This window comes from Anser brachyrhynchus, assembly GCF_964034855.1.
Source record: "Anser brachyrhynchus genome assembly, chromosome: 1".
In the NCBI taxonomy this organism is placed as follows: Eukaryota; Metazoa; Chordata; class Aves; order Anseriformes; family Anatidae; genus Anser; species Anser brachyrhynchus.
The window spans coordinates 111132158-111156740 of NC_137694.1; the positions used below are offsets into that span (position 1 = coordinate 111132158).

A 24583-nucleotide genomic window follows, 5' to 3' on the forward strand; every position below is an offset into this window, starting at 1 on the left:
TTTCAAATGACAAACTCTCCTTCATTAATATTTAATTTTTAGTTACATCTAAAAAATATTCATTTTTCCAACACTTCTGCTGTATGCTGTAGGTGAGCAATTCCTCAAAAAATCCCAGCTGCCTGTTGCAAGTGCCAATGATCCAGCAATTATAAGCATTTTTGAACACCTAATCAAAACAATGCAAGCTGTACAACTGCATTATTTATTGTTCTGCAAACAGAAATTCATAAGATTGCTACTTCTGAAAACAAAGCCATTACATTTATTTTTTTAAGCTATATCAAAACTCACGAAATGCACTTTTTCACTGTCACTTTACACACCAATTGCCCTCTATTACTACTTATAGGCTTGCACGCTTAAACCAAATCCAAGCATTGCACACAGCTAGCACCATGTACTTGTATGTAAACCTGGATAAGACTGAAAACAAGGCAGCAAACCACATTTATTATTTTGGGCACTGGAAACACTTCTGAAAACTGTAAAGTATGATCCAACAAAGATGGCAGACTCAGTCTAGAAAGTTTCAAGAACATTTTTTAAATTATTTCAGACAGGGAGCTACTGAGGGTTATATGAAAAAAAAAAAAGCTTTTTATAAATTAAGAAGGAGAAGGTTTTTTGCTTGTTTTGCTTTTTTTTTTTTTTAAGAAACTAAATTAAAGTATCGTTTCAGGTCTGAGAGGAAAGACAGAGGGAGGAAAGTTTTTAAGCAGATAAAACAAACCACTAGCACAGTACATAAAATATGCCGATATTCGAGTTAACCCCGTAGGTGCTCACCTACTTCATTTCTGTGTTTTTTTTATTATTCTTGATACTTCAGATGCTCTTGCTGTTATACCAATTTAGGTGCCACAAGTGATCCGACTATTCAGGACTGAAAATGCAAAGACACTTCCCCAAGGAATTTTCGTGTGCTTTTTTTTTTTATGACATGTGACTGAAGTCGTAGGAACAGGTGGCTAAAAATATCGCCCCTTACTTTTCTATTCATTTTGACTCCAAAAAAAAAAAAACAACACTTCTGGATTTCTGTACCATCTGGTTTAGCAAGAAGACTTGGTATCCTACCACGTATTCAAGCAAAGTGCTCGAAGACTAAGAATCTTCAAGGTACACGTCAACCAGAAATCTAAAGGCATTTTCATTAGGAAGTGCTAACGCCCCCAAGATTAAATTTCTCCCTACTCGTTCTCTTGATTCTTGCTAAAGATTCACCAGTTTACCAAAAACATCCAGTACTTCTTCCCATCAGCTCAGGGAAACGGCTCGGTCTGGTCTTCCCAACGTGCAGCAGCCCAGAGCAGCAAACAGCTCTGCCCATTTGTCCTCCCTTGCAGATCCCCTTCAGGCAGAGCAGCTTTTTGGCTGCTAGCTCGATTAAAAACAGTCTTTCCATTAGGACGCCAGTGACACAAAGTAAGATAGCTGGAGCAAGAACAGAGCAGGGATTTTTTTGTTTTGTTTTGTTTGAGGTGAACCTTATACTGTGCTGTTTCTACTGAAACAGGAATCCTAACTGTTGGAGCAAGACAAAAGCAGCTGAACACCAAAAGGACCTGACAGAGAGGACATCTCGGCGAGAATTAGAAGAGCTTATTGCCTGCGCAGTGAGTAAGAGCAGCGATTTTCGGGTGTCTGGAAGACACCCCAAGCCTCTCAGAGCCCTGAGGGGTGGCTCCAGAGGCCAACACCAGCCCACAGAGCTCTGCCCGGGGAGGGAAACCAGGCAGGTCTCCTCACCTACGCTTTTGTACAGGGCAAGAATTCAAAGCAAATCTTAGACTTCGGGCACGGGTACAATACTTGAATTTAATTTGGAGATTTCCCACGTGCCACATTCCATAAATTTTAAGTATTTTTCTTTGCCAAATTATTCTGTATTATTAAAAATCAGTATTTGACGGACATACACAAAGCACGCACCCCAGCTTAAACACAGCATTCCCTAAAAGCTCATGCGGCCTTTTAGACCAGCCTCAGCTTTCACTGAAACACTCAGGACGCATTGCTCAGAAGATACGTTATTTGGTGATCATCCTCCCAAGGTTTTTTCTTTGGCAGGCTCAGACATTTAACAGACAAGAACCCTGTACAAGTACTCCTTAAGCCATTCAGGCCATTCACAATGGCAAATAACCTACAAATTTCCTTCTTTCTTTAAAACTTGTGTGCAGGGGAGCCATGGAGCTGACCTGAATGCACGGGGCACAGACAACTGCAAGCAGATCCAATTCCAAACTTGTTCTGCACTATCAACAAGCGTGGCAAACGTGCCAAAGCAACCCAGCTTCCCGGTGCCTGGCCCCACCTCCAGCATCTCTTGCTTCAGCAGAACCAGTAACAGGAAGAAAAGACACAAACCAGAAACTACGCTGGTCAAAGAAGTAAGAAAGCTTAACATATCACTCTTTTTTTTTAATCATAATTTAACACTAAGAGCAGACACTTCTGACTCTTTTTTCAAGTAGATCTGTAAATATTAGCACAAATGTCTCTGAAATCCAAACCCAGTTACTCTCAGAAAACGCTGCCTCAACAGGCTTAAAAAAAATAAATCAATCAAGTTTAAGGCTTACTTACACTTACGTGTACCTCGATAACACCAAAACTCATATCCGAAAATCAACAAGGGAATAACTTATGCTGTGTTTGCAGTCAACGCTGGTGTCCACAAGCCAAAAAACCTTCTACAACAGGACACCACCACAGTCCCACGGGGCGCGTTTCAAGCCGGGGGGATTTGCAGGAGGGTAGGCGATTTAAACACCACCACGCAGAGAGCATCTCCTCTCATCTCCTGCACACCACCAGCTATCGTGCTTCTCCTGCTCGCCACCGTGCAACCCAACACCCTGAATTTACCCCCTTGGAAAACCAGTCACGCAGTCTTCATGTCTGGAGGCAAAAAAACGCGCTTCCCTTCTCAGTTTGCCACAAGCCTGCACTGTTAAAAACATGTCCGCGGTTTCCTATTTGAATGCCTTCCAGACGGTACGAGCCGCTACGCCTTTCCTTGCCTGGTATTTCCTCTTTGCGGAGGCAATTAAGGCCCTGTTCAATCTTCCTCCTGATAAATTACAGATCGTCTTTCTCATTGGGTTTTACCTCCAGCGCGGGGCTTTAACGAAGTAAGTAAACGAGGTTGCCTCCGTCCCTCGGAGCTGCCAGCTCCTGCCCCAGCCCTCTCCTCACTGATGCTCCCTTGGAGAAGACGGGATCTCTTGTGGGATGGGCTCAGCGGCCCCAAAACCACACTGACACTTCCATAAGGCCATTTCAAATCCATGCTAAACCCAGACAAATTCACCACGCAGCCGAGCCCCCACGGTGTTAAATCCAAACCTTTGCATTTACCCACAGAAGTGGCGTTAAACTCCAACAGGAGCGTGGTAGTCTCATGAATAACCACAACTCAAACTCTGATCTAGAGCTGTCTGACAAACCCGAACTCACATTTAAATATGTTTCTAGAAAGAGTTTTGACTGATTTCCAAGTAAAATGCCTTAACTTCACCCTGCTGTTTGCTGGAGATGACATTTTCTCTCAAAGCTCAGCCATTCCCAGGTTTTTCTTCCAAAAAACCTTCAGAAAGGCCTTAGATCCCCTGCCCAAAAAGAACCCCCTGAAATTAGCGCAGGGGCTTAACACAGCCCCTCAGCTCCGGTTGCTGCCTCCACACCATCTCAAACTCACATGCATATTTATTCTGGATCCATTATTTGCTCTTTGACATTTCAGTTTTTCCAAGTTTCGTTCTTAAGCTCTTGCATAAAATTCAAACAGTGAATTCTGAGTGTTTTTTTTTCCTTTTTTTATAATGTAAAGCTGACATACTCGTGATCTTTCTTCTAGACATGTAGATTAGAGAAGTCCTCATCTGCAAATTGCTCACAGTTAAATTCAAGGAGCTAAAAACACTGAAAGAACAACTGGGAGTTCCAACATCCTCAGTCTTATAATTTTGTTAAGCAACTTCAGGTCAGTATTATTCTTCCGAAACTTAATGGAACCAAAAACAGAACCAGTGAAAGGAAACAGCGACAGAATTACAATGCTGAAAGACGTGTCATTAGAAGCAATTTTATTCCATTTCATAGTTAAGATAACTGGGACGAGGACAGACAAAGCATACCAAAGAATATCAAATAAGCTTCAAAACAACCCCACAGCTTACCACATATTTGGAAGTCTAGATGCTTACTAATGCTATGCATGTGCAAAAAATAAAAATAAATAATTAACTCCCATACCATAACTACTCATCATCCAAACTAAAATCTATCAACAATTAGTACAATTAAATTCACAAAGCTTATAGGAAAATAAAGGAAAATAACTAAAATACTGAATGTCATTTTAAAGCCACTACCTTTTTTTTTTTAGCATTTAAGTTTTCTTCTCTTATTCAGTTTATGTTCCCCTAAGTAATACTGTATTTTCCTTCGCAGTTTAAATAAAGATGAGCCTTTTTCATGTAGAAGAAGAAAAAACTAGAAGCCATGACTCAAGTTTATGGGGATCTCAAAACATAAACAAAATCAAAGCTTTATCAAAAAGCACATCAAAAAGCCTTCTCCCCATATTTTAAGACATGACATAGGAAGCAAAGTTTTTCAAGCTACCTTGCAGATGATGACAAAGCAGAGTGCAACAGGCTTGTTGTATTAGCTCAGCATTCTGTATTCCAGATCCAGTGCCAAGCTCCAGTAACAAATAAATCTACATAACTGATCATAAGAAAAGGAACTCAAGTTAGCTGTTTGTCCCAAAATTATATTACAGGGTCTGAGAAAATGGGTGGTGGAAAAAAAAAAAGTCCTTTGCAGGGCCCAAAATTCAGGAAAAAAAAGTGATTTTACACAGTCAAAGCTTCAGAATGTGCCATTTCTACTCCAAGATGTGCTGACGAGGTAAGAGAACGCTTGCTGCAGGCACAAAGATGATGCCATAGCATGACAAGGAGATTGGAAATAACTCCAAAATCCTGCCCTTCCATCTCCATTTTTTCATCTGCGTCAAAAGGATGCTATTTCTAAATTTTGGGGATGGATGAGGAGACAGTTCTCATCTTCACTGTAAGAAAAAAAAAATGGTGCATTTCAAATCTGTTAGCACCAAATAACTGTATTACCTTAATTTGTCGTGTATGTGTAAACTCTTGTTTCATAGTTTCAAAAATTGAATCAAAGTACGAAGTTAATAGAGTTTCCAATATGCAATATAGGGTTTTGCTCACTCATCTTAAACTCCTAGTAGACGTGCCCTGTGTTTTACAAATTGCAATTCCTAACAGAAATTACATAAAAAACAGACACTGCCAAACTGGATCAAACTGATAGCCTGCTCTGAAAGGCAGCAATTTTAAAATGCTTTCAGTAACAGGTACAACCAGTTTTGCCCCATTCCTGTCACATTCTATCTGCCGTGGTTGAATAGATAAGCTCTACTCTAGGGAAGGACAAACCAGAGCAGGGCGAACAGGGAATTCCTATCTAGATTAGTGTAAAATGGGTCAGTAGGAGCTGAATGGAGTCACCCATCCCTGAACACAGCTCCTTGGAGTGTTTTGTCTTTCACTGTGACTCGATGGCAACTTCTAACAATCAGGAACCAAAGAGGGGTCAGGTGTGAAAAGACTGCTCATGTCCTGCCACAGGTCACAGGAGGGAGGCAAAGGGACCAACACCTTAATTAAAAGCTTTTCCCCAAACTTCAGCAAGTGTGGTTTCGGAGGCTGGCACTCCTTCCCCAGAGAAGCTGCCTGCTCTTTGAGCTGGGCCAGTTTGACTGCTTGAGACCGTTTCCTGACACAGGTGTCTGAAGCATCTGCCAGAAGAGACCTACCAAAAAAACAAAAAAAAACCGCACTGCTTGTTTGCTGCAGCACAGCACCGTAAAACCATCGGAGAGAGCAGTCAGCGACTGCTGAGTTCAGCGAGCAGAAACCACTGGTGGGAGCACAAAGAGTGGCTTTAAGCAGCTGGCTCCTGAACAAGGTCTGCTGCCAGCCGGACGGCGGTGTTGGGCTAGAGCCTGAAAAGATTACAAAACCATGGAGCACGCCAGCTCACGCGCCCCTCTGTTCACTGCTTGGCTGTCCCACATGCGATGAAAGACCAGCAATTGACCAGAACGTTGGCTTCGCTTGGAAAGCCTCTTAAATCAGCACAACCCATACTTACCCATTAATAGGAAGTCCTCAAGATCAGACCAAGTTCTCCTGAACTTGCTGGAAGAACCAGCACAAAAACACAGGAGCCAGAAGCCCTTCTTCTCAGCTGAAGAAGCCACAGCGCTCACAGGGCTGTTGCACCGGGAGCTAAACACTGATTTATGTGCACACATACTGACTGGCTGCTGTCTGATTTTATCACCTTGAACACTATTCCCACTTAGCTTGTTTCTCTTTTTTATATGCCTAAATTCTCAGAAGGGAAAGTAGGTACTTTTAGAAATTGGATGCATCTTCAGATCACAACGTTCAAGAATCAGTTTTCTAAAGGTTTTCTTTTTTACTCAAAATGAATAAAAACAAAAACATACTTAAATTCCAAAACCAGTATCACACGACAACTGACTTACTCAGACCTGAAAACCCAAAATTACGCACCAGGCGTTACTGGTTCATACTCTCCTGTGGTCCAGTACCACCAAAATGATTAGAAAATGTCTTTTCAAAACCTCAGCTGCAGGTATTTCTGAGGGAAAGTCAGCGAAGAATGGCAGGTTCCAGACCAAGTTTTGAGAACAAGGGCTCCTCAGACAGACCACGTTCTGTTTAAATAAAAAATAATAATAATAAAAAAAATCTGAACAAAACTTTGACTTCTCTCGAGGGCCCTGTGTCTCAGAACTATTCCAGGCTCATGCCTGTTACCAACATTGCTCTTGGCAATGCTCAGCCTGGCAGCGATTTTTGTAAACTCTCAACGCAGGCGCATGTTCTAACAGTTAACCAAGCCTACAGAAAGTCGTTCATTATTTTTTTCAATTTGCTTTACTTTTAATCTTCTTACACCACAGGATTTTTTCAAAATCCCCCGAATTTAAATCCAATAACACCCAGCTCTAGACTTATGTGTTAAAACCACACTAGATAGATCACCTAACAGCTTCAGTGAACGCATTACCATACATAAACCCTGTTATATTCTTTTATCGGTAGCAGCCTAGAACTCTGTCTCTTCATTGTCTGGATATACAATATCTGTAAGCGACTACTGGTTCAACACAGCCAATACATGTGACGTATGCACACATACCTGTGCAAACGATGATTTTAATGTCCTACACAAGATATGCAAATATATGGAGGAACGTGGAAGGTGTGACAGATGTCAAAATTACACTAATTCAAGGATCAATTCCATACGCTAAGCCTAGTGATACCGCCTTCAAAATAAACAACAGCTGGGAGACGCATCTCCACCCAGAACTGGTGAACCAACCAAACCGTGGACCAGGCTCTGTCCTTGGAGCTCCATCTCCAAGAGCAGCCTGGAGAAAGCCCTGGGCAGCCTTGGCTGAACCTCCGCAGCAGGCCCTGCTTTGACCTGAGGGTCTCTGTGACCCTAATTTCTCGTTCCTTTCTCCTTACACAACAAGCTTGTGTTAATTATTTTACAGAGCCACCAAAAAATGACAGTGTCCCAACAAACAGCTGCCATTTCACCAAGCAGTTAGGTGAAATAACTGTGCTCTGAAGCTACTGTGCCAAGCTTTGTGCATTAAAAAGACTGCCAATTAAAAAAATCATCATACCTTTTCTTCACACAACTTACAAGCTGTTTATCCTTTACCATTTTAAACACGTGCCAAGAGAAAGTCATGAAAAGCCACTGTGAAGTTGACCTCTACTTCTCATAAATTTGTCATATAACTGAGAATACCTCTTAATTAAAACAGATTAAGAAAGATCACTTGCATCTGCCACAAAAACAGCTTGTTTGGAAGGTGTCTGGATAAAAAAAATATCAAGATCTTGTCACCTCCCTCGTATTTTTCATACGTGCTCTATGAAAAGTACCATAGCTATCACTTCCTTCCCCAGAAAACACATCTGAAGAGAACGCAAGCCTCGCAATTGTCTGTTGCTCATTAATCATAAACAAAAGACAAATGGGGGAGTGAGGGAGAAGCTCCATTTTTCCTCCTCTAATTTGTCCATTTGACTGCCAGTGCACCAGAATCCATAATGCTTGCCCTGCCTCTCTCATTCATGCAGTCTCCTATCGCAACATAGCAGAATTTTAAATAGGAAGTTCAAAAGGGATCCTTCAACAAACAAAAAAATCTTTGCCAGAGGAATTCAGGAATAGAAGCAAAAGGAAGAAGAACTGAAATTCTGTCATGGAGGCAAAAGAAAAGCTTCCTTTAATTTCCCATGTCGCAAAAGTAATTTCTGAAGCTCCGCTTAAAAACAAAATCATGAAGAAACAAATGTTTTGGGTCTTCATTTAAAAAGAGAGAAAAAATAAGAGCCTACAAACCACTACATTACTCAGTCTTAAAAAAAGCAGCCAGGCACCATACTTCTTGTCAACTGACTTTCTGAGGACCTCCTTGTATGATATCGATGTCTTAATAACTTGATTTCAGTCTGCTGGTATAAGAGTCTTGCTCATGAACATGGACCTACAGCTGCAAGTAGAACAGGCACGACAAATCTGGGCAGCCTCAGTGTGCTAACTAAAAGAAACGTTGATTTATAAACCACGGTTGTTCACTTAAATGCATAAAGACAGTCGCTGTCTGTTATGTTTCCAGGGAAAGATATTAAATGGAAAAATAACTATTCAAGAAAATGACAATATCACGAATTCTTGGCCAATGGATCTCCCAACCCCCGTAAGTATGATTCACTTGAGTGGAAGAAGCAGCATGCTAAGCAACTATGACATTGCTGTGGCGTCACTGAGGAATATTTCCTTTATAGATGCATAAATATTAGTCTACCCATAATTTTAGAAAGGAATTCTTCATGTGTAATAAGGCAAAGTTTTTAATTTTGTTCCTGCCTTCCCTCCTCCTTATACCACTCTGTCTGAAAACACGTATATATCTTTTGCTGCTTTCTAAAAAGCTTCTGTTAAAATGGCAGGGAAAATGTTTCATTTCAGAGATGAGATCTCAAGGGAATCTAATTCAAACATCAAAATTTCACACTTTAGTACACAAAGATAATTCAAGTGCAGTAAATGCATGCATGCAATTCCTATTATGACATATTTTAGTGTTATAAAAGCAGTCACTCGTTCAAATCATCGGTCTTCAGAGTATCAAGACTAATGAATGCCCAATCACAAGAAGACCAGATGTTAAAACCTACCCCACTACCACACGTTAAAAAAAGGGAAAGACGCAAAGCCTCAAATGTTCGTATGAAATGCCAGAACAAGATCGAAAGCTCCTGCACAAACATCAGGGCTCATTTAAACAACTGTTTCAAGGCAAAGGACGCCTCTGAAAACTCTGGATGCCACTCAAGCAAGCACCACCGCAGGGATGGGGTTGTACATGTCTCTGAAAACAGGCTCTCCGTGGAATGGTTTTGATGCAACATCCATGCCCATTTTCTTGGGAGCACTTTTACAGTACATGCACTTTCATCCACCTATGTATGTGTAAGGCCAGTGCTAGAGAGACCTGACTAACCATGGAGGGATGGGCATTTCTATCTGAAGTGCTGTTCCCATCATAAAGCCTTTTTTTTTTTCTTTTTTTTTCTTTTTTTTTTTCTCTTCAGCTAAGCACCCAAGCCAGAAATTGCCTTCTACTACATGTAGGCAACGCACAGTCGCATCAAGCCGATAAACCCCAGGCGAGTTTGATAACTGGAAGCTGTGAAGCCCTAAGCCTCTTCACACCCCCTCACTTCCAGCACCGGCAGGGTGACACCTCGAGGCAGCAGAGGAGCTTTTTGGGGTACAGAGCCGTGTCCCCCCGAGGTCCCCCCCGGTGAGCAGCCCCGGGCAAGGCCAGTGGCTCCCTGTCCGGGGGCGAGCGCCCAGCTTCAGCCTCCGGTTTTCGGATAAAAGGACCTCCTTTGGCACCCTCCTCTCAAGCTGGGACCCCAACACTCCCACCTCAGGGGGTCCCTCAGGGCTCCCCTCGCCTCAGGGGTGTGGAGGGTGGCGGGGGGAGCCCTCCCCGCCGCACCGGGGGGCTGAGCGGATGCACCGGGAGAGGGGGACGGAGTAGAACCGAAAGCAGCGAAGCCGCTCTCGGGGAGCCGAGGGGGCGTCGGGCAGGGTACGGCAGGGCAGGGCAGGGCAGGGCCGGCCGCGCACCCCGGCCGCCGCTCGCATGACGGCGCCCCTGTGCTGCACTGCAGCGGCGCCATCTTCTCGCCGCCGCGCAGCCCCAGCCCGCCCCGCCGCAGGGAAACCCGCCCCGCGGGGGTCGGGGGGAGAAGATGGGGGGCGCGGCGACCCCTCCCCACGCCTCCCCACCCCCGGCCAGCCCGCCGGGCAGCTCCCCACCGCCGCCCCACACACCTGCGGGGGTGTGCGCCGTGGGGCGGGCGCTGCCCTGCCCTCCCCCGCTCCTCCCCGTCCCCACACCCCGAGCCGTCGCCCACCGCCCGCAGCCGAGCCCCCAGCCCCTGCCCGGCCGGGGGTGGCGGAGAGGCACCGCCCGCAGCGCGACCCCGCAAAGTTTTCCGAGGAAGCCCCCGGGGGGGCGCGCCCGGCCCTCCCCCGCCCGCCGGGGGCGGCACCGCCGCCGTCTCCGCCGCCCGTCCCCGCGGACCCCGGCGGACGGCAGAAGTTAGCGGCGGCGGCCCCATTGTTCGGCGGCGGAAGGGCGACGGCGGCAGGGGATGGAGCCCCCAGCGCCGCGCCCCCCGCCCCGCCGCCCTGCAAGCGCCGGCGACCCCCGCCCGCCCGCCCGCTCCGCCGCAGGGGCGGCTCCGGGCAGACAAAGCCTCGGGGAAGCGCAGGAGGGCGGCGGGGAGGGCAGCCCCCCGCTCGGCCGCCCCCCGCCCCGCTTACCTCTACGGCCCGAGCGGCGGCGGCGGAGGCCAGCAGCAGGAGGGCGACGTGGGGTAGCATCGCGGCGGCCGGGAGGGGGGGAAGGAAGGGAAGGAGGAAGGGAAGGAAAGAGGAAGGGCGGCCGGCCGGCGAGGCGCGCTGGGCTCCGGCTGTAAATCCGCGGCGCCGCTGCCGGGGAGAGCGACTGAGCTGCGGCGGCACCAGCCGAGCGCCGCGGCGGGGCCGGTCAGCTGATGGCCCGGACCGCCCCCGAGCGGGCGGCACGGCTCGGCTCGGCTCGGCTCGGCTCGGCCCTCCCCGCACCGCGGAGACCCCTAGCGGCAGCGCCCGGGAGGCGCGGGGCCGGCCCCGCGGACCCCAGAGCTCGGGGACCGGGCGTGGGCGTGGGTCCGTGGCTCGGGGGTGATCCCGCGGCCTCCGCGGTGTCGCCACGGAGGGTGCCCTCAGGCCTCAGGGCGCCGTCGCCCACCTGAAGACGTGTGTAGAGAAAGGTCAAAATCACAGAATCATTTCGGTTGGAAAAGACCTCCAAGATCCAAGGTCCAACCGTCACCCTACCACCTGTGCCACCCACTAAACCATGTCCCTAAGCACCACGTCCAACCTTTCCTTGAACACCCCCAGGGACGGTGACTCCACCACCTCCCTGGGCAACCCGTCCCAGTGCCTGACTGCTCTGTCTGAGAGGAAATGTCTCCTCATTTCCAACCTGAACCTCCCTCGGTGCAACTTGCGGCCATTCCCTCTAGTCCTACCACTAGTTACCTGTGAGAAGAGGCCGACCCCCAGCTCCCCACAACTTTAAAGGGTATATAACAGCTGGTGAATTCTGCCTTTTCTGGCAAGACTGTCTACCAGCTGGGCTCTTCAGTCTTTACCCACACAGAGGTGGTGAATAAAAAACAACCAGAGCCCATACCCAAAACACCAGAGCACACGCTTGAGGCCTAAATCTCCTGCTGATCCACCTGGGGAGACAGTGGTGACCCCCACAGCATTGCTTTGCTCGCTTCTATTTGCAAGATCAAAATTTGTGGAAGTGCCAGTGAGAAAGAATGCATGCAGGAGCACTGACAGAACTGAGGCCTAAGACAGCTGAACGAGGAAGAAAAAAATGTAGGGCTTTTTCAGATGGCTTGCGATCAAGAGGCCAAAGAAAACTTACTATCTTGTTTTCTCAATACTATTGTAATAATTGGTACAGTAAACCCATAAGGAGAGCTAAAAATGGGCATTAGTGGAGTTTCATGTTGAAACATGAAACAGCTGCTATCATAATCAAAATTCAGTTTGATACAACCCAACACGTCCCATCTAAACTGCTGACTCCGTGGCAGCCTCTCTGCTCTCAACAAGGCCCCCACGACCACAACTAACAGACCCACCACATCTCCACAGCATATGGTTTGGTGGCAGAAGCCAGAGTTGCATTGTCCTCAGCACTGTTCTCATGCCCGTGTTCCTTTTAAGTCAAAACTGAAATTCACGGAGACTCAGTCCAGGCTTCATCCAGATGCTGAGGAATGTTTATGGGGTGAGATAAAACTGGACGGCAGGATCAGGCAGGCTGCAATGTACAGGAAGATACCTTAGCACCACAGCCTTTCATCCCCATAGTCAGGCTCTTGATTTAGAAGACCATTCTCATGCAAATATGAATCTTCTCATGCAAATGAATGAACTGACAGTGTACTAAGGCTTTGGGGAATTGCTTGAGTCACACGTGGTGAATTTGAGAGATCTCTGACAGGCAGATAACAGATAAGGCCCCTCCCTTCCCCCAACATACACAAGAGAAGTATATCCAAAAAGTGTAATTAATAGGTGCTTTTAGGAAATACACCCATGACACAACGCAACTTGTAAATTAAAATTTGTCAAACAACAACAATGGCTGGCTTAGCTGTAATAATTTAACACTGTTATCTGCTTGTTAGAATAACGATCACATGGCTTTGAGGGGTTATGGAAGGATTTGCTATGCAAATGTTGCAAACCAGTTGGCTTCTAAACTCAGCCATTGGAAAGGCAGTGCAATGGCAGCAAATAAGCAACATCCTCCTAAAGCTGATGGAGGTCGTTCAAAAACAATTCTTCCCAGAAACAATGGAGGCAATCAGAAGGAAGCTCTTTGCAAGTTCTGAAAAAAATTAAGCTTCCAGATGGATAGAAGACCAAAATAGATTCATGTAACCCTTTTATTATAAGTTGGCTTGGTAGTTCTTTGCAAACACTTCTTCCCAGTGCTAAAATTGAACAGTATTTCAACTGCTGCTTCTCTGGATAAGCCAAGCCCTCTTCCTTCCTCATGGTGGGCAGGCAGGCAGGCATGAGGGCCCTTTTGCCCTTCACTGGGGGTGGAACAGACCCATGGGGTTGCACACCTTGGGGGAGAGGAGGAAAGGCTCCAGTGAAAAGGTGGGGAGAAGTCAAAGGTACAGGAAGACCACCAATGGGGTATGTGTTTCCATTTACAGCCAGCCCACTAATCCAAACCAAAGACAAGATTTCCTAAGGTCATAACTAAAGACTCTTTTGAAAATTGTTTGTAAGGTCTACAAAATCTGGAGATGACCTGCTGAGAGAAAAAAAAAAAAAGAAAAAAGAAAAAGAAAGAGAGAGAGATTGTGTCCTATTTTCTGCTCCCTGTCCTCTGTCAGGATCTGTATAGAAGGTCCAGTTGCGGTGGTTTTACCTTGCTAGACAGCTAAGCTCCACCACAACCGCTTTCTCACTCCCCCTCCACAGAAGAAGAGGGGGAGAAGAAAGTATGCTAGAAAGAAAAAAAAAAAGGCTCACTGGTTGAGATAAGGATAATTTAATTAAAATGTATATGAAGAAGGAAAAAACAAGCAAAGGCTGCACGGAAGAACAGGGAGAAAAAAATATTCTGTACTTCCCATCAAGTGATGTTCGACCACGTCCTGGGAAGCAGGGCCTCAACACACATAGCGGTTGTTTGGGAGGACAGGAGTCTTCATAATGGGAGTCCCCCTTTCCTTCCCCTTCCCCACTTTTTATTGCAGTGTGACACCACATGCTGTGGAATATCCTTTTGGTCGGTTTAGATCAGCTGCCCTGGTGATGTCCACTCCCCGCCTCTTGCCCACCCTCAGCCTACTGGCTTTGGGGGGGGTTGGAGAGAGTCTGGATGCTGTGTCAGCATTGCTCAGTGATAGACGAAACACTGGGGTGATACCAGGGCTGTTCTAGCTGCAAGGGCAGAGCACAGCACTACATGGGCTGCTGCAGGGAAAGTTAACTCCATCTCAGCCAGACCCAGTACACCAATACACTTTTTCTCTTGCTTTCTCTACTTGTCCTCTTAGTATTGAAATTTTGCCTTACCAGACCTCAGAAATCATCATAAGTGGAGTACTACAAAGACCACTACCGCCTCAGAACAGGACAGACAATGAACATCATCTCCCTAAAGAAGAAGAAAGCAGCACAGGCTGCATCACAGGGGTTACACTGGCATTTTATAAAAACTGTTGAGCAAATAATTGCGAACTATGTCCAGATGTGATTTCCCTTTAACTGCTGAGCATAGTTATTCACTCTTAGTGTGATAACTCTCAAAGTGATGACCAAGCGTGCATGTCAAGTTTCATTTTTTGGCCACTTTTGTGCTCTGCCTCTGTATCTTTCTGTGCAAATGGTGTCTAATATTATTTTGCAGCCATTTATTTTTAATATATGACGTAAATGGAAACATTGTTCATCTATACAATTCCTTATTGAACACCCATGGAGCAAGTGGATCTTATCCACAAATGCTGATATTATTCCATGATAGACAATAAAACACCCCCGTCTGCTTCATAACTTAATGAATTACAATGGTAAATAAATAAATGGATATTTCATTCCACCTTTGTTTTGGTACCACACTTACCAAAGCAGCACATTGTTGGGTCAGACACACACTTTGTTACAAAAACCAGGTCATTCTTTTGGGATGGGGGAAAGAGGGAAATTTCAAAACCCTCCTGCTCCCCTCCCAAAATAATAGTTAACGAACGTGTTTGCTGGGGGAAGCAAAAATTGTACTGCAAGACTTAGAACATTCTTTGATTAATTTTAAGCAATAAACTTCCCCTTGATGCTCCAATGGATCTTGTAGCAGAGAGTTTTGACGGGAGGACTCATGCATAAATCTCGAGGAGAGAGCAGCCAGTCTGTGGCATGGACACACTGCCAGACGTCTCCTAATATGTGCAAGTGTTTTATAGAATACATGCAATTTGCCAATGTTCACTGAATTTCTCATCATGGAGACTTACTTCATGCACACGGACAAAATTACTGTCGTTGGTCTCAGCTGTATTTTATTCATATTAGGGATGATTCCTCAGTCAGATTCCTTCAGGATAACACTGCAGCCAGTGCTTTCACTGAGATGATTTCTTCATTTGTTCTCAGCTCTGAGGAGAGGGCTCCAAGTTGGCAGACTTGAATTTTGGTCCAGACTTTGATGCTGACTCACTGTCTCATTCTGGAGTCGCTTCATTTCAGTCTCCACATTTTCTTTACTGTGGATAACACTGCTTCCCTGCCTTTGTGATTCATCTAGGGAACAGAACAAAGCACGAAGGTTAGTATTTCTGAGCGAACCTTGGAAGTTAAGGAGTTGAATCCTACTGAACTGGCACCTCCAGTGCTGGTCCCAGTTAAGGAGCTCTTTTGCACTCTGGAAACTACTACAGCACAAATTACTAATTTATTTCAGACAACCCCAGCAGGAGTTTGTATTTTCTAACAGCATGGAATTAATTTTAATGGAAAACCTTTAGGTTTTATGCTACACCTTGAACCACTGCAGGTATAATTAATCTGCTCACTGTCACACAAGTGTCCTCTAGAGACAATCTTCCCTTTGGAGTCAGGTGGCAGCCCTGAGAAAAAGAGATTCTAAATATTAATCCAAAATAGGAAGAGAGAGATTGTACTTAATCAAGCCTACACAAATACGTGCTGTTAGCAGTAACAATAGGTGCGGATATGGTTTCAAAGCCTGAACAGTTGATCCTTGTCTGAATTCTGCAAAGCACCTTCAGTTTTTGGCTTGTACAGATGCAGTACACAGTTAGGTAGCCAGTAGCCATAGCGACCTACTCAAATGCAAATGATTGTTCTGCATAGCACAGAAGTATTAGGAGTTGATGATATCTGCTGGAGCAGGTACACAATACAAATGGCAGAGCCAAGCCAATAATGAGATCACAGTCCAAAATCCCAGGAGTGCTCAGCCAAGGAAATGAAATGGAGACGTGCACAACAGTAATTGCTCCAGCAATTAGGATGCTAACATATATGGACATCACTCTGTACCAAACAAATACGGTGTTGTTTTGGCTTCTCCCTTTGTTGACAGGAGCTGTTGTTGCTCACTTATGGTGTCAGTAGAGAAGCGATGTTTGGAGTGGCTGCTTCTTCATTTGATTCTGTTTCCCTGATTTTGTTTACCCAACTATTGCATAATGCAAATATTCCTAGCAGAATCTGGATTTAACTTTTTTTTTTTTTTTTTTTTTCCTACTGTATACACTGAATCTTCCCAGATATTTTTGGCCTCATGCCTTGTGTGGTCAATTTACCAGTAAAATATTGCAGGTGCTGGCTCTTTTGTGTTGTTTTTCCACACCATCCTATATGAAAACAACTCAATACCAACATGATTCTCACAATAAACAAAAAAGTCATCCTACAATACAACAGGCAAATTTATTTTCAGGCAAGTCATGTTTGGCATTGTTCATGAGAACAATAAGCATTTCTGAATGATTAAAGCAAGCCCTTGAGAGCATCTAACTCCACAGGAATTCCAGAGCAACTATGCAAATGACATTTGGCTATTCGCACCCCTACAATTGATTGTTATGATGTGCTTTTTGCGTGTTAGGAAGTCTGCTAGATGAGATACTGTCCTCTCAGCCTCTTTTCAGCAGCTTGTTCTACCATGGTTTTATTTTCCTAGATAAAGACAAGATTGCAGTTTGTGGTGTGAATGTCCCAATCATTTCACAAAAATAGAGTCAACTAACGGGATGTCTTTAATTTCTCTCAATCTCTGACTGCACTAGTAAGCTTTCTTAGCAGTATTCAGAAGTTGTTAAGTCATTTTTTTCTCTCCAAGATTTACTTCTTTTTTTTATCCTATCCTGTTTCTCCCCTGTGCTTTGCTGCTCTCTCTGTGGACACAGATCTCTAGAGCTTTGTCCGTGTCAGGTTCTCCTCCATAGGACCTAGCTCTTCTGCAGCTTTGCCCAAATCTGTCAAGTTGTCTGCCACCTCTCCAACCCTCCCCAAAGACCAGAAGTTCCCAAACTCTCCCCTCAGCTTTTAGGCTCCTGTTATTTCCTCTTCCATATTATGTGATTGAACATACCAATATACACCGTATTTCCTTTACAGACTTTTGTACGCGAGAGACGGGTGCTGCCGATAAATCAACCGCCTGTACTTGGATGTAGTGAAGTTATTAAACAAAGACCTTAGTGTTTTTGTATTGGCTTTTTCCTGGCCATACAAGCTTTCCATGTACATCTGAAAAGGAGCTCAAGATAAAAAAGAGGTCTCTGGCTGGGCACAGGGCTTGATTTGTAAAAAGTTTATTTTGAAACTGTCTTGGAATTGAAATAAAAAATGGAAACAGGGAATTTAGCAGATGGTGAATGTATGTAGCTATATATACACAAAATATATCTTAGGTTCTGAGTTTAGTTAACTGAACACTTTTGTACAGAATGAAGAAATACATTGTTATTCTGATTCTTTTATCATAGTGTCTTAGATCCTAAAATATCTGCAAACTGCTAACACAACAGGTTGGGATGCTCAAAGCCCTATCCTACCACCTGTGTATAGAAATACGATGCTCAACTTGATTTTGAAAGTCCCAGCTAGTTTGTAAAAGTGAAAATAAAAACAATACATTTAAGAACAGTAGTAGACCCCACTTAATACAGACCAGGTTCCCATTCCGCAGCTTGCTTATAGGAAGCCTCACCACACCATTTACCCTTTCCTGAACTGTCCCTAGGGATTGTAGGGATACACGTGTAGGGATTTCAGCAGCAGCTGGATGTGTAGATGCCACAGGTTTCTGTCTCTTCCCTCCCTGTATAGCCATTTGTAAGACTGAAAGCATTACCTGAAAGACCATGGGCCCAGCTGGAGAGACAGAAAGGGGAGCTGTAAATCACGGTGACTGTGTTGTAGCTCCAGGCGCTCTCTCTGTAGGCAGCTGGGGCTTCCACTCTGACAATTGCCGCCACCCTCCACAATGCCACCAGTAACTTTGCATTCCCAGTGCCACGCCGCAGCAGCATTTGTGGTTCTGCTTATAAACCAGAGGAGGGAGAGGCTGGGGGTAAAGACTGGATCTGTAACTCTCCTAGCTCTCCATTTGTAAATTCATATTAGGAGCCCAGGAAAGAACGTCATGGAATAGCCTGTGCAGTGCCTAGATGTGGGAGGTTATAATTAAAGTGGAAACAAATGTGAAAGAAAAGAGAAATCTCCCCTCATTCCTGTTACCAGTGTTTGGTAGCTCTTTCCTCAGGATCTGCAGTTCAAGGCAAGTAGTAGACCTGAAGATAAAGGAGACATTAAATTAAAAGTACTGCTTCTTGTTGACTTCTTGTATTTCTATGTTACAGAGATTGCTAATGCCTCTTACGGTTATCATCTAGAAATAAATGTATTTTATAGAATAAAATATAAGAATGTGGAAGAGGAGGAAGCCTTAAAATATTATATCCTTTGCTGGGTCCCGTTATGAACCCTCCACACAGATATAATTCACGTTTGCCAGACCAGCATGCTCAGTGTCCTCTTCAGAATCGTGCATGAAGCTACAGAACGTGAGACATCTTCTCATGTTTTACCTGGTGCCCCAAATCACAAGTCTAGGCTAATAGGCACACATGGGACAGTACAAATCAGACTGCTCGGTGAGACAGTTGATATTGCTCTGGGGCAAGGATCAATATCATCTCATGTTGCCTTGAAAATTAGCTGTAGCATAGCTATCGGGATTTTGGTATCATGGACAGTTATCACAAAGCATAGTACACAGTGCAGCTATGCAGATGAGGTGATCATCAAAATATAAATGAGCTCTTCCAAGAGATTCATTTCTGTAGAGCCTTGTACTAAGACTGAAATCACTGATGAGAAGCCAGGAGCATAATAAAGCAGCTGCACAACAGCACAGGAACAGACACGTTGAGTCCATCTAGGAATTGCAGGCATCTTTTATAAAATGCTCACAGTATCAGAAGCAGGGAAGTTTGATCACAAGCACATAAATCAATGACTGCAGTAGCTTTGTAATGGATGGTTTTGTGTTGAAGGATGTGGGGGGGTGGAACTGCAATGAAGAGCTGCAGACTGTTCTGTATACAAGAATAATGCCATCCTTAGATCCTCTGTGTTTTGTAATCACCCTGCAGTTTCTTTCAGCAAAAGGATTTTAAAATATTTGTTCGAGTTGATTTGACATATGTCTGCATTATTTCTTTACCAAAAAAAAAAAAAAAAAAAACAAAGGACATATAAAACATGTTGAAAGCAGGAGAGTAGGTGAAATTTCCTTCCCCCACAGCAGGATTTTTGAATGGCACCCACTGGAGCAGACAATGTTGGTTCCACTGAAAACAGCCACAAAACCAGACTTTGCGTACTGGCAGGATAAAGCAAGGCTCCTCTCACCAGCTGCCAGCACCCCAGTCCAGCATCACCACCCGATCACGCTGACTGCAGAGGCTTGTACGCGCCCTCCCTTCCACCCCGGCACTCGGTGGAGCAGGAGCCTTGAGCCTTCGGGCTAGGGCTGGGTCCCAGGCACCCTGCACCTGTGTGGCTCACATGGCTTGTTTATTCAGGCACCCATCAGCAGAGGTGTGAATGTCAAAATATTCATCACAACAGAGATGCTGACATTATTCCTTGCATATTTTTTTAATGAGCTACTAGTGAGGCGCTGAAAGCGATAGGGCTGCCTTTATAATAGCAGGGAAATACGCAGAGTTAAAGAGGATCAGTGTCATGTTAGGCATTTGAAGAACCATCCATTTTTTCAAAACATCAGCACAGTGCAGTAGAGAGAACAGGCTCTGACACCTGCATATGAAAGCTTATCTTTGTACACAAAAGAAGGACCGCCCTGGGAACTGACTCTCAATTCAGCCGACTGTGAGCCACTGCACTATATAATCATAGAGTGAATCAGATCAAATCGTAAAAGCTAATATCCAGTTAAAGCTTGCTTAGTCCTGCTTTCAACAGTGATTCGTCTGAAGTTGACTTTATTTCATTTAAAGTGACTTTTGAAAATGTGAGAAATGTTGCTGAAATCACTGAGGTTATTCCAAATATACCACCTGGCTTATTTTACTTGCACATTCATTGACCTGAATAGATCCTCAATTATTTTTCAATTTAAGTAAACATAACCAGTAGCCACATTTTTTAAAAAGTGGCAGGGGGTTACACAGCATAGCTGAAGTGGCAAATATCTCTGTCATTTGCTCTGAATTCGGCATATAATACATTCAGGAAACCTCACTCAAATTCAGTTTTCAGAGACAGGAGAAATTCTTATCATAGAGAAAATTAATGAAAAGCTATACAGAAAATAGCAGCATCTCAAAACATAATGGGCAAATATTTCTATCGTAATAACTATACAGTATATGTGCTATACCATTGCTATAAACCTAAACATATTGAAAATAATAAGCAGGCATAAATAATGACATTCAGTTTCCAAAATCTCAAATAATAAATAAAAATAATTAAAAAAGCAGGAAATTAAACAGATAAATCCAGGATCACTGGATACAATTTCTAAGTTGTTTCATTTGGTTTCTTCTACTTTTTATACCGAATGTAGCACACCTCTTGCTGTCACACTGTGAAGACATTTATTTCTTCCCCCTCCTCCTTGCACTTAAACATTATATCTGGAGCCATAAATTCTTTACATACACAATTATATTACATACACAATTATATTAAATATGTAATACGTACTTATATAAATTTATATTTAATATGATACACTCTCTATGGTGCACTTTATAGCTGTTTATCTGTTGAGGTAGTTATTGGCATAGCTATATATCGAGATGAGGAAAACAGCCCTGGTCCCCGTTAATCACGCGGGCTGGTGGAAACAGCATATTCGTGCTGTAACAGCATTGGTGACATTCAAAACTGACTGAACCATCACTGATCACTTAATCTTAAGAAAAACGTTTAAGAAAGCAGGACGTTCATTGTTCGTATTACATGCTTACGGGCTGATCCAAGTCTCTCTCATTATGATCAACAAAAACATTTCTACGAACTAACAGATATTGGACAGGATTTTCAGGGGACAGTCTTACGGTCTCCAGTGCATGTCAAGGAATACTTAGGATATTCTGGTGCAATTCCATGGTCACTTAAACCAACCTGCGTGAGAGAGACCCATGACTCTGCTTTCAGCCAGGCTTCTCCATCTTCTGTCTTACTCCAGCACCAGTGCTTCTGTAACGAGTCCACTCAGAAGCTGATTTGGCTGCGATATATACTTTTTTTTTTTTGTAAAATTTGTTTTTGCAGTCACCCCAACCTATGTAGCCTTAAATTGGCATGGAACCACAGCCTTATTCTTCAGAAAACATCCTAATTCTAGCTGAAAAGAGGCATTAAAAATCATTGTGCTGAAATTACCACAATACATATTTTATATATGTGAATATATAGAATCATAGAATCATAGAATCATAGAATATCCTGAGTTGGAAGGGACCCTTAAGGATCATCAAGTCCAACTCTTGATACCGCACAGGTCTACCCAAAAGTTCAGACCATGTGACTAAGTGCACAGTCCAATCTCTTCTTAAATTCAGACAGGCTCGGTGCAGTGACCACTTCCCTGGGGAGCCTGTTCCAGTGTGCAACCACCCTCTCTGTGAAGAACCCCCTCCTGATGTCGAGCCTAAATTTCCCCTGCCTCAGCTTAACCCCGTTCCCGCGGGTCCTGTCACTGGTGTTAATGGAGAAAAGGTCTCCTGCCTCTTGACACCCCCTTACGAGGAAGTTGTAGACTGTGATGAGGTCACCCCTCAGCCTCCTCTTCTCCAGGCTGAACAGGCCCAGTGACCTCAGCCGTTCCTCGTACGTCTTCCCCTCCAGGCCTTTCACCATCTTTGTAGCCCTCCTCTGGACACTCTCCAACAGTTTCATGTCCTTTTTATACTGTGATGCCCAGAACTGCACACAGTACTCGAGGTGAGGCCGCACCAGCGCAGAGTAGAGCGGGACAATCACCTCCCTTGACCTACTAGCGATGCTGTGCTTGATGCACCCCAGGACACAGTTGGCCCTCCTGGCCGCCAGGGCACACTGCCAATATATATATATATTGAATGGGAATCACCATATTAAGGATGATTTTTTTTTCTGTTGAGGAACTGCATCAACTACTGTCATTATCTAGGTATTAATGGTATAGTGCTCAAGCTCAAATACAAATTACCTACATTTCTTCAGATGTCAGTGTTAAAAAAGGACAAAATAGGCAAAAGGAAAGGAGTTATGTGTAGCAGCAAGGATGCAAATAGCTGGTATATTTCAAATACATGTTTCAGCTAAACTTTGTAAGCCACATAACATGTTGTAACAGCAGCTTGAATTAAGCAGCAGTCTCTGTAGGAAGTATTTGACTTATTCTGTGGTATGTCTCTGCCTGTGCAGACAAGGCACCCATGTTAAGGAGAAAATATGGACGGAAAATATTGTGACATATTTAATTAAATGTTTTGACTTAATATCTTCAGATTATAATACCTGGGCAGCATTTAGTCAAAATGATACTTAAGTTGTGCTTTTCAAAACCATTCAGTATTGACATAGTTCCACTCCCAAGTAAAAATCAGTAGGAGTTTTACTGCTGACTTCCACAGAATATAAGCCAATGCTGAACATTTCTGAAAATAGCTTTCCATCTGTATATTTATTTAAATGAATAGGGACTGTTAGTAGAAATAGGAACTGAAAAGATCAGGCTTTTAATTAAAAAAAAAAAAAACACCTAAAGTTAAATATAGGTTACTCCACTAGAAAACTAAAACTCAAGAATACCTAGACAAAGTTGAACACTTTGTGCTCTCATTTATGCTACGAAGGGATGGAGAACAGCTCCATTACCCCAGGTGACACAGCCACACAATTTCTGAGGTCATTAGACACCATTGACATAGACACTCTTTGGTAATGGCATTTCACGCTTTCAGTGGGCAGATAAGGACACGAAGAGAACTGCCTATATGTTAGTCCTGGGTAGTCAACCCCCCTAAAAAAATTATTTCATTGGCCAAGGTAGTCAAACCCACCCTTTTCTACATTCAGGTAGATTTCTACCTCCCCCTTCCCCAAAGCAGCCCTTTTATTTTGCTGCTAGATGCAGTTGCTTTCTTTAAAGGAATAGCCATGACAGATGTCTGTTGGCTCTGAGCCAGCAGAACATTTACTGTAGTCAATATTTAACATACAAATAGTCCCACTGACTTCAGTGAGGCTGCTGGTGTGCCTGAAGTTTAACAGCTATACAAGGACTTTGCTTGCTCACAGCCTGACTATTAAAGGGGCTAGCAGGATGTGGTAATGCCACGTTTGGTGTTTTAGGTCCTCAGAGATTTGGTCGGCCTAGCTCTTTTCACCCTCGCTGTGCTTTGAGCAGGCTTTACTGATTGCAAGGTCGTCTGGGGTTCTTACTCCCTTGTGTGCCACTGTGGACAACAGACCAAGTGGGCCAGAGGCATTTGGGCAGGAGTCTCGCTGGTTGCAAATTTAGCTTTTACAGCCTTAAAGGCTCGGTTCTGAATAGCCGTGTGGGAAGGGAAGGACTACATCCTCCACAATGCTCTTGGGAGGTAGCGGGAAGAAGCTGCGTCTAGAGCAGGTGATTCTTTAGCTACCTCTTGACTAGGGAATAGGAGGGGTTGCTGCAGGCCTACAACCAACACTTCATTCATTTGCTCTCAAATTCTGAGTAGGCGAAGCTATATGTAGAATAACGACTCCAAAGTCAGCACAAAGATGGCCCCAGCAAATCTTCTCAGTAACACCTAAAAATCAAAAGGCAAGTACAGTTGCAATCTTCTGATTTGCAATCCGTGAGCCTAAAATATAACAGGCAATAGAGGAAACAACAGCTTTTCTATTTATTTTTTTCATCCTTTACTCTTTTTCAGAGTCACAACTTAATATTTAAGTAGAGTTTTTTTTTTTTCCTAATGAGAATTGCAAGTTGAAGTTCATTTTTCACAAATGAGACAGAAGCCCAGAGACAAAGAGTCTGTTCTTAAGTTTTCATTGAATCTCAGTGGTAGAATAAAGAAGCCAAAGCTACTCTGTAACGTTTAACGCATGCGAGGTCAAGCTAAGTCCCCATTCTATCCTAACTAGGATGGCAATTGTTATTGCCAATTACTTTTGCAGGTATTTTGTTACTTGTTGCAGCTCAACAATTACCTACTTAGAAAATTCATATGTTCTCTGTATTTAGAATGCAAATTCCTGT

At 44.0% G+C, this 24583-nt stretch overlaps 1 protein-coding gene across 4 annotated transcripts in view; it reads right to left on the reverse strand.

The window, feature by feature from the left end:
- The window catches only part of APP (amyloid beta precursor protein), a 244534-nt gene extending 233236 nt beyond the window's left edge, over positions 1-11298 (reverse strand). For 3 of the 4 annotated variants that reach the window (XM_080573114.1, XM_080573112.1, XM_080573111.1), the window contains exon 1: positions 11005-11297. In XM_080573114.1, the coding sequence (XP_080429240.1) occupies positions 11005-11064 (60 nt within the window). In that variant the 5' untranslated portion in view covers positions 11065-11297. Of the gene's footprint in view, positions 1-11004 lie in introns of all 4 variants that reach the window. The other variant, XM_080573113.1, reaches the window with a different exon arrangement.
- Positions 11299-24583: the final 13285 nt, after the last annotated feature.